This window comes from Anopheles merus, chromosome 2L (assembly GCF_017562075.2).
Source record: "Anopheles merus strain MAF chromosome 2L, AmerM5.1, whole genome shotgun sequence".
Taxonomy (NCBI): Eukaryota; Metazoa; Arthropoda; class Insecta; order Diptera; family Culicidae; genus Anopheles; species Anopheles merus.
The window spans coordinates 212,070-222,566 of record NC_054083.1 but is presented as its reverse complement, the minus strand read 5'-3'; the positions used below and the strand labels follow the sequence as shown (position 1 = coordinate 222,566).

General features: G+C 39.7%; 2 protein-coding genes across 2 annotated transcripts; both read left to right on the top strand.

The window, feature by feature from the left end:
* LOC121594731 lies at positions 1-821 on the top strand. The gene is made up of 2 exons (XM_041918350.1): positions 1-582; positions 661-821. Exons 1-2 carry the CDS (start codon positions 398-400, stop codon positions 782-784), a joined length of 309 nt encoding a protein of 102 aa, XP_041774284.1. The 5' UTR covers positions 1-397; the 3' UTR covers positions 785-821.
* Positions 822-1,706: 885 nt separating this feature from the next.
* On the top strand, positions 1,707-5,201 carry LOC121594714. Its single transcript, XM_041918329.1, has 2 exons — positions 1,707-3,651; positions 4,106-5,201. The coding sequence occupies exons 1-2, from the start codon at positions 1,950-1,952 to the stop codon at positions 4,612-4,614; spliced, it is 2,211 nt and encodes a 736-aa protein (XP_041774263.1). The 5' UTR covers positions 1,707-1,949; the 3' UTR covers positions 4,615-5,201.
* Positions 5,202-10,497: the final 5,296 nt, after the last annotated feature.

Genomic DNA, 10,497 nt, shown 5'->3' with positions numbered 1-10,497 from the left:
ACGACCTCGGTTAAAAAAACTGCCGATCTCCGTCGGCTCTTTCGATTCTTGCTGATATGTCAGTTTAAAAACCCTGTAGCTGAAAATCAGTACCATTTAAAACTGAAGTATCAGTTAAATAAAAATTTGAACCGAAACTCGGCAACACAACATGCCGAGCACATACGTTAACACTGCTGTCACCGAGATAATCCGTCAAAATAACCGAGAATTCAGCTTTACTACTTGGATTAGCCGAGGCTCGGTATTCTATCTGTCATTCGCCATTCTGTTAATCTCGTGCTAATGAAACGAAAACCTTTCGGAGTGAGTGTGAAGAAATTGATGTAAAATAAAAAATGTAAAAAAAGTGAAAATGAGTCTCTCAGCGTGAAAAAACGAGAATCAGTAGCGTGCGATGGAGCACAGGTATGAAGCGGGGTTGGGGCTAGGAAACTCCATCAGCGTACGCAACCGGTGCTCTTCAGAGCGTCGCTCGGAGCAGTCCCTATTTAAGGATCAGATGTGGAAGCTAATCCGGTTGGTTCAACCTTTGCCAGACCGTTCAGACTTCCAGGATTCATTTCCGGCCACCTACACAAGGTAAGTATCAACACTCGATCACATGAAATCTAAAAAGGGTTTACTCAGACTTAAAGTTTCACTCTGCCCGCTTTACAGAACCGTGCCTGTACCAGTGCCCGCTCCTTGTGCGGCTCATAATCCTGTACCGGTACCACATCCAAACGCTGTGCCCCATCCGGCGGTTGAATCGGCGCCTGTCCCAACGCTTTCCATCACATAAAAAAACCCATTTGATACGCAAATAAAATCACTAAAATAAAAATAAAATGTTTTTTTATATTTAGCCGAAATCTCGATTTGCTCTGACCGAATATCTCGGTTAAACGTAAACGTCAAAACAAAATGACATTAACCGAGATGTCGGCAACAGAAATTTAACCGAGATCTTTGCCGAGATCTCAGTTGTGCAGATCTCGGCAAAAATTAACCGAGATTCGGCAAAAAATTTTAAGAGTGTATGTTCGACATTATCTGACAGTGCATTTCCATATGATTATGTTGGTTTGTTCGAGTAGGATATCATGTTCGAATCGTTGCAGGGTGCCGCCTTACCCGGCGCTCTAGCAGCAATCGAACACGACATCGAACATGAAAAATGTATGGGATTTGACATGTTTGTCTTGTTTGTTTTTTTGTGTCTTACAATGCACCTCCATATGAATATACAGTCATTATCCGATATACGCTATCGCACGGGACCGAGCACAATAGCGTATATCGAGTTTTCGCGTATAGCGGATTCCAATATAAAAATAGTTTACACTACCGGTTCGAGGGTAAAAAAATATCGTTACTGAGTTTTGCATTTATGTTTTTTGTTGTAAAACAGGTACCTTTTGTACAAATTTAATGCAAAATGCTCTAAGAACATCTAGGAAATTCAACAATAGCATAAAACATTTCAAAGAATTAAAATATTTGCAAAAAACACATGAAGCTGTCAAATTTAGAGGAATCCCCAACTAACAAAATCGACATGCGTTCTCATTCTACCCAGTAGATCAGTGAACCTGAGAGAGCGAGAAAGCATGTCGATTTTGTCGCTTGGGTCGCGTACTGCGAATTTGCGTATATCGAGTATCGCGTACTGAGGATAATTGCTGTATGGGTTTGTTCGAGTCGGATGTCGTGTTCGATTGGTGCCAGAGCGCAGCCTTATTGAAAAGCCTTAATAGGTTATGTGTCTGTAGACAGGACAAATAAAACCAATCAATTGGATGTTTTGAAGAACGTAACATCAAATCAGCAGCACAGTTTTCTTAAATATACGTCTTCTCACTTTGCTGAATAATAATTTCTTTTTTTTTTAATAATTTTTAATACGAAGTCTAGTGGTAAAATCTGCATAGGCAAATTTACGATACCAACTTCGATAGCCATATAACATGGATCCGATACGAATGCAGGAACATATCCCAGATATGCCATCATCTAGTATTGCATCTAAGCTGCCTCAACAACATTTCGAGCATCGACGGAAGAGAAAATTATCGGACGAACCGGATAATAGCACAACGAAACCAGAGGCGAAGCATCAAATCATTGAACGGATTGGCCTTCTTAACAAAATAGTCGAACCATGTACCCATAAGTCCTACATTAATTTGCTAGACCTTAGCGATGAAATACTTCTTCTTGTATTCAAGCAATTGGACAATATTAGTTTGATTCCATTATCTAAGGTGTGTATCCGACTACAAAGGTTAGTTGCTGACAAAACTCTATGGATAGATGCAGATTTCACTTCAGTCAAGCTACTTACAATGGAAGTGCATCGATGCGTTGAATATCTACAACCTGGCACAACTAAAAGTTTAAAAATACGTGGTATGGCGAGTGTTTATCCTGCTGAACAATGGAACGTTCCGACATTGACACCAGGTATTCTAAAATCCATAGAAACTCGATGCTGTTTATTAGAACGATTGGAGCTTACCGAAGCATATATCGATATGAACGAAGTCAGCATTATCTTGTTTCCCCACTGTTTACGCTCGCTGGCGCTTCGCAAGTGCGCATTGTCAGTGCAAAATATTAACAGCCATCCCATAGTACCCCCGCAGCAAATGCGTTCATTTTTATCCAATATGTATAAATATTTCGATCGCTTAGATGAACTTACAATTGAATATTGTGCTTGGTTCGACACGCATGATTTTATGATTCTTTCAAAGCTACCAAATTTAAGATATTTAAGCTTGAAGGGATGTGCAAATATTAAAGACAGTGTTCCATATGCCAGTTTAGCGACTCGTTTCGGTTTTAAAAAACTGGAAATTCTTGATTTACGTGATACCCCAATATCCGATTCCGATGTGAGCTGTTTCAACATCGTGCGCTCTTTAAAGGAATTAAAGCTCGAATGTCCTGAGCATTTACGAACTGAAAATGGACTTCATGAGTACAATGAAGCAGAACGCTTACGTGTCGAACAATTGCATCGTTTGGCCGTTCCTGATCTACGCCAAAATGAAAATGTTGACGATCGTGCACCTGCACATCAGATGGTTATTGAAGGACAAATAGAAGATGCACGTGTTCCTCCCAATAATCCGCAGCCAGCACATGGAGTGTTTGAGATACGCGTAGTACACGGAGACTATCCAAGACAGGTACAAGGAAATCAAGATAATTTAATTCGAATTGTACGGGGACGAGCAGGTGTTTTGATCAATAATCAACGAGTTCAACCACCGGCCCCGGCAGCAGACAGACCCGAAGTGCAAGGTTCTCCGCCCCCACACTTAGAAGCGCGAAGGGTACGTGCTGTAAGTCCCGCAGACGAACAAAATCAACAGGTAGAACCCATAAGAGGTGAAGAAAATAATCATAACAATGTGGATCGACAACACATTGTACGTATTATTAATAGAGATTTGCTACTGCGACGTAGAGAGCATGTCGAATTAGAAAATCCTCCATTTTTACGTCGAGCTGGTGATCAAATCAATGCTGCATATCAACATATTTTTGATGCTCGTGGAAATAATGCTCATCGACCCCCTGTGCGTGAACTCCAACCTGAAATTGCAGCTCAAGCTCATGTTGAAAACGGTCCAATAGAACGCGAGCAACCTTTTTTGAATGGTAGGCATCAAAATAATACACTTAAACACTAGCTATTTTAATGTCCTAGAAATTTGTTTATGTATTGGATCATATTGGAGTTTTAAGTACAGTCTGTTCCCGAGTTACGCCGATTCGGAGATACGCGGTATTCTAAATTTGATAGATTAAATGTCAAATAACCACAATTTGCTTCAAGTTCTGTATAAATTGCATTTTTGCTAACAAATTGAAATCGCTTTAAAGCCAAAAATATTAGAATTTTCTGCACAAATCATATCAAACAAATGATAAAGTGTAAAAAATTAAATCTAAAACTCCGAGTAATCAATAGTATTTTAGTCAAAAAACGTGAAATTCAACTTACGCGGATTCGTCGCAGAAACCGCGTAGCTCGGGAACGGACTGTAGTAAGATAATCATGAAAAAAAAACTTAACGTGTTCGATTCTGCTTTTTTATAATTGTTGTTTCAGTTCACATGCGATTCCATGATGCAGCCATTAATGTTCCAGTGCAGAATAATCATCACGATGGTCAGGAAAATAATCCACCACCGCAACGTGTCTTGCCACACGTAATTATTATGCCCGGAAATTTCCCAGAAAACTTCCCTGCAATTGCTAATGGGCCTGGCCGAGGCTACCAGCATCAAGTATTTGTAAATTTGGGTGCAGGGCAACCAGCTCCAAATTACGTATCGTTAATCAGTGATCGTGGAATATGTGCGTACGGAATATCACGTAATGAACTTGCGGAAGGTTTTTTAGGAGGAATATTACATCACAATGTTACCGGTCTGGAAAGATTGTCTGTGCGAAATTATAAGCTTGTGACGGACATATCGTTGGACCATCTCGAATCAGCTGCACCACATTTGAAACTTTTAGATGTAACTGGTACTTCTGTTACTGCTCAGGGCGTACGCAGCTTCAAGCTTTCTCGTCCCAGCTGTACAATTATTTCCGATTTTGACCTAATGTAAATTTTAAAACCCCATGTAATAGATTTTTATTAAATTACTAGCTGGCCCAGTAAATCTAATTTTACCCAACATAGTATTAGTTGACGACAAAGTATTATGAGCTGTAAATATTCTTTCTTTTTATGTGTTCATATCATTGACGTTTATTGAACAAATAATATGGTACAGAACATATTTTTAACAGTAAATTAGAATTGATGCATTGATATATTAACATGCAAATAATTACGATATTGTAATAAACAAATAACTTCTATTAATCTATTACCGTATCAATAAACGATGCGCAATATCAGATTGCGTATACCGGCTGTCCCCGAGATACACGGTTGATGCGGACCGTAAACGGCCGCAATAAAACCGCGTATCTTGAATTTCCGCGTTAGTCTAATCTTGTTATTTCCAACCAAAATATCATTAATTTTCGGATAATTTTGCAATTAGGGGGTGGTTTTATCCACTAAATTAATTATTTGATATGATTCTCACTGAATGTAACAGTGTTAAACATATCAAAATGGTTTTTAACATTCGAACGAAAGGGAGATTATTTGGCATTTTACAATTGATAAGTAATGATTTGACAATTTGCTCAAAGAACTGTAAACTTTAGAAAACCGCGTACCTCCGAGTCCGCGTATAAGAGGTACCGTGTATCTCGGGGACTACCTGTATATTCGTGTTTATTGGCAGTAGTGCAAACAACCAGCGTATTGTATGGTTAGGAACAGAATGAATTTATTTCAAATAGAAACTTATAACCACAGTAAATCATAGGTTACTATGATTAAAGTTATTCGTTATACAAAATATCGGCATACTATAAACTCGTAACACTCCTCCTTAAGCTGATTATTTTGTTATTTCCATCAATGTTCGGTTACGTTCTAATTTAATGCGTTGTAGTGATTTCGTTAATCCATCTGCAACCTGATCTTCGGTATTCACATAATCGAGCTGCACATTTTTCGATCCAACGCATCTCGTATAAAATGATGTCTAATGTCAATATGTTTGGTTCTTGGTGTGTATCCACCATTTTTAGCAATACATATTGTGCTTTGATTATCACAAAACAACTTGATTGGGTCATGCCAAACTGCGTTAAGAGTCCCTGCCACCAGGACGCTTCTTGTACAGCTGCAGATAATGCCATATACTCTGCCTCACATGTGGATAACGCCACAGTTGCTTGTCGTTTGCAACTCCAAGAAACCGCTCCTCCTTGGATTTTGAATATGTATCCACTTGTTGATTTACGATCATCTGCGTCAGCGGCCCAATCAGCATATGAATAGCCGACGATCTTATTATCACCAGATGAGAAATACTTCAACTTCATAGAAGACGTCCCTCTGAGATACCACATCAAATGTTTGACGGCCTGCCAGTGACTTGATCCGGGGTTGGTGTTGTACCGACTCAGCTGGTTGACAGCAAACAGGATGTCAGGTCTGGTACATTGAGCAAGATACATTAGGCATCCTTCGGCTTCTTGATACGGTATATTCGCCAGCTCTTCTTCCGTTTGAGGCGACATTTTCGACGTAAGTTTGATGGCAGTGTTCATTGGAGTGGACGTGGATTTTGAATCTTGCATGTTGAACCTGGCTAAGACTGTTTCAATATAGGCTTTTTTGCGAAAGCAACTTCGTCGGCTCCTCGATGAATATGAAAAAATAACGACCGTTTTCACCAACGTACAATGTGCTTTATTAAACACCGGCTTGACCGAATGTAATTAGTAACTGTAGTTTTAAAAACGCGGTCTTTGTCGTTCGCTAGTACAGGCGGTCCCCGAGATACACGGTTAATGGGGATCGAAAACGGCCGCAAAATACCGCGTATCTCGAATTTCCGCGTAAGTCGAATCTCGTGATTTCCAGTTAAAATTTCACTAATTTTCGTGTAATTTTGCAATTAGGGGGCGGTTTTAGTCACTGTATGAGTTATTTGATATGATTCTTACTGAATATAACAGTTTTAAACCTTTTGAAACAGTTTTTAACATTCGATCGAAACGGAAATTATTTGGCAATTTACAATTGATGTGTCAAATCAGTACAATTTGGTCAAAGAACTGTCAAATTTAGAAAACCGTGTATCTCCGAATCCGCGTATAAGAGGTACCGTGTATCTCGGGGACCGCCTGTATTTGAAAGAGGCCGATTATCCTGTGCACGGTCTATTTAAGCCCTTTCTTCCCGCGATGGCCGTTGCGCCATCGCGTTACGCAGCCAACGTTGCCCTTTTCCCTTATCCGAATTTCGAACATCGTCTTTGACAGCCGAGATGTTTACACTTATCTCCTGTCATTATCTGTTTGTTTTGGTTTGCGTGTGCCATAAAAGAGGCCCGCGGTTTGTCGGCACAGTTACATGTAACATACTCCCCCCGGTATGACGCTCTCAGTGGCTTACCTACGTTGTGCCGACGTCTAAAATATATTTACCGCAGGTCTCTCTATCATCCCACTATCAGTCTGTACGGTCACGCGCCGTACCTGATTGTCGGCCGTTCGGCACACCTCCACAATGCGTCCTCTAGGCCAGCAGTTTCGTGGGTTGTTGGAGTTCGCTATCAATACTGAATCGCCCTCAGCTATTGGTTTCGTAGGCTGGTGCCATTTTGTCCGTCTCGTCAATGTTGGTAGGTATTCGGAAACCCATCGCTTCCAATACATATCTGCAAACTGTTGTGCCGATTTCCAGGATTTACGCATCAAAGGGATCGAATCGTCAAACGGCAACCGTGGCTTACTTCCATTTGAGCTGCCTAAAATGAAGTGATTTGGTGTTAGTGGGGACTCGGGTTCATTTCCTAAAGGAATGTATGTCAAGGGTCGCGAATTCACAATCAACTCTACTTCACTCAACCTAGCCCAGAGCAGCTTGTCGGTAGGGTGATGGGGAAGATCGAAGGAGGAAAGCGTCTTTTTTATCGATTGGATGAGTCTTTCCCATGACCCACCAAAATGCGGTGCGGCAGGTGGGTTAACACTAGAACCGCCGGGCTTTTCAACCTCACTAGAACCGCCAGATGGGACAATTTTGTCCCATTAGTTATGTGTAAATATTTGGACATGTTTATTATTACCTAAGGGTTTCTTGTGGATAGATAATTAATAAACATTATAATTAGGTGTAATGAAGCTTCATTAGTAACTCAATCAATGATAAAATCGAATTGTGATCATATGAACCGCATACCAAATATATCAAAGCCAGTTTTTTGTAGAATAATATAACATTACAGAGCTTCTAGTGATAAACTCCTTATGATAATTATATTATAGATAATTATTGCTTACAGGGTTTAACAACAGTAAATCTAGGCTTACAGCTATAAATTATTTAAACAATCAACTGATAAGTAGGGTTTATATGATAATGAAAAAAGTCTAATGTTCAAAGTTGTTTGGGTATAGGCAAACGTATATGACTCGCTTTAGAAACATTACAAAAATTCGATGTCAACACAGCTCTAAATGATCAAAAGAAGAGGACAAGGCTTTTTTCGAAAACAAAAGGAACACCTAGATTAATTATTTCAATCATTTAAAACACATTTTCGTTTCATCAGAACCTGGCTCACATGAAACATGAAAGTTTTTTGCCTAGCTTGATAAGAAAATCGCGTCTAGATATCTTTTCTGTTGTAAGTTCTTTGCAAAAAACTCAATCATTGATTTCCGCCAAATCCAGAATATTAAAAAAATGAATGAACAGGCCATCTTTTACAAGCACTTTTGACGGAGTACTGTCTACGTATACTTTCTACCCAGTGCTGCCAAACTTGCAGAAGCACATCCGTCACTCGTTGACAGCAGATATACCAGCCACTACTACGTATTTTGCCTATGGGACAAAATGTCCCATATGGCGGTTCTAGGATAAAAATGATTTTTTTAAAGAACCATATGGGATACAATTATTTTTATTAGCGCATTCGAAAGATCGTTCAAAATAAATAAAAGTCAGAAAATTTCAACGGTTTGTCACGACGGCAAGCGGAATAACACACCTTTTTCGAGTGCGATGGGACAAAAAAGTCCCATCGGCGGTTCTAGAGTTAAGATGCTCTGGAAGATTTCCGCCTTCTGGCAGCTTCAAAGAACACATCTTTCGCATTACCGTCATCATCGTATTCATAAATTCTACTTCGTGGATGCTCATGAGAGTGTCCCACATTTACTTCGCGGTATTTTTCCGGCAAATGTGGACCAATTGATCGTTTTCCACAGCCAAACCGATCATATGACGCGCCTCTCCGTCTTTTTCAGACCAGGCCGCCATCTCTTTTTCCTCCGTTGGCTTCGGTTCTTTCACGGGTTTCATCAGCTTCTCCTTGGTCAACTTCAGCTCCATTTTGAACTTCCATATTTCAAAATTCTGGTCGTTAAGTTTCTCAATCTTGTCGTCCACCATTTTTTCTTTCATTTCTTTTCATTTTTTTTCATTCCAACTAAGCACTTATGAAACTCCGGAAAAAAATAAAACGATGAACTCCACTGATTCTAATTCAATTTAATCCACGTTGCTCTGGGCCCATAACCTATTGAAAGTATGTGTAGTGTTTAACATTTATTGAATCAGAATGAACATTAAATAAGATATAACAAGCCTACTATGCAACTCTAATGTGTCAAGCCGATTGTTGTGTAATTCCCATAGATCGTCGATTACGTTCTTGTTTGATTCGTTGTAATGCTTTTGTAAGTCCATCTGTAACTTGTTCTTCAGTGTTAATGTAATGGAGATCCACAACATTTCGATCCAAAGCATGCCTGATGTAATGATGTCTTATATCGACATGCTTCGTTCGTGGTGTATATCCTCCATTTTTTGCAATACAGATAGTGCTCTGATTATCACAAAATATCTGAATCGATTGCTTCTTACCAAATTGTTCTAACAATCCTTTCCACCACGATGCTTCTTGTACCGCTGCTAACAATGCCATGTATTCCGCCTCGCAGGTTGATAATGCAACAGTTGGTTGTCGTTTGCAACACCATGACACCGCTCCTCCTTGCATCAAGAAAATATATCCACTGGTAGATTTCCTATCTTCTGTATCAGTGGCCCAATCAGCATCTGAATATCCAATTATTTTTTCGTTACCTTTTCTGGAATATTTGAGTTTCATCGATGTCGTTCCTCTTAGATATCGCATAAGATGGTTTACAGCTTGCCAGTGACACGATCCTGGATTATTGTTGTATCGGCTCAGCTGATTAACTGCAAACAGGATATCTGGTCTGGTGCATTGAGCTAGGTACATCAGGCACCCTACAGCCTCTTGATAAGGCACCGCTGACATCTCTTCCTTTTCTTCTTCTGTCTGTGGCAACATTTCCTTGGTTAGCTTTATGGAAGAGTTCATAGGAGTAGCAACAGCCTGCAGTCTTGGATTTTGATCCGGGATATGATAGTTTCTATGTAGGCTTCCTTTTCAAGTGCAATTCCGTCATTTAAATGATTTACACGAATCCCTAAACAATGTTTAGCTGGTCCCAAATCCTTCATCCGGAACATACTGCACAATTTTGTCTTGAGCTGATTCTTCATTTCTTCATTGTTACTAAAAATCATTAAATCGTCCACATAAATGGCTACAAACAGCATATTTCCATTGCCTTTAAAGAAATATAAACATGGATCATACTTCGATTGCTCCAAACCCAGTTGTTTCAGTGCTGCATCTAGCTTCGTATTCCAGACACGACTTGATTGTTTTAGTCCGTACAACGCTTTGTTCAATCGAGATACCATGTTTTGCTTGCCAGGCTGCTCAAAACACGGTGGTTGCTCCATATATATCTCCTCTTCCAAATCTCCTTGTAGAAAAGCAGTTATCGCAACCATCTGATCCACCAAAAGA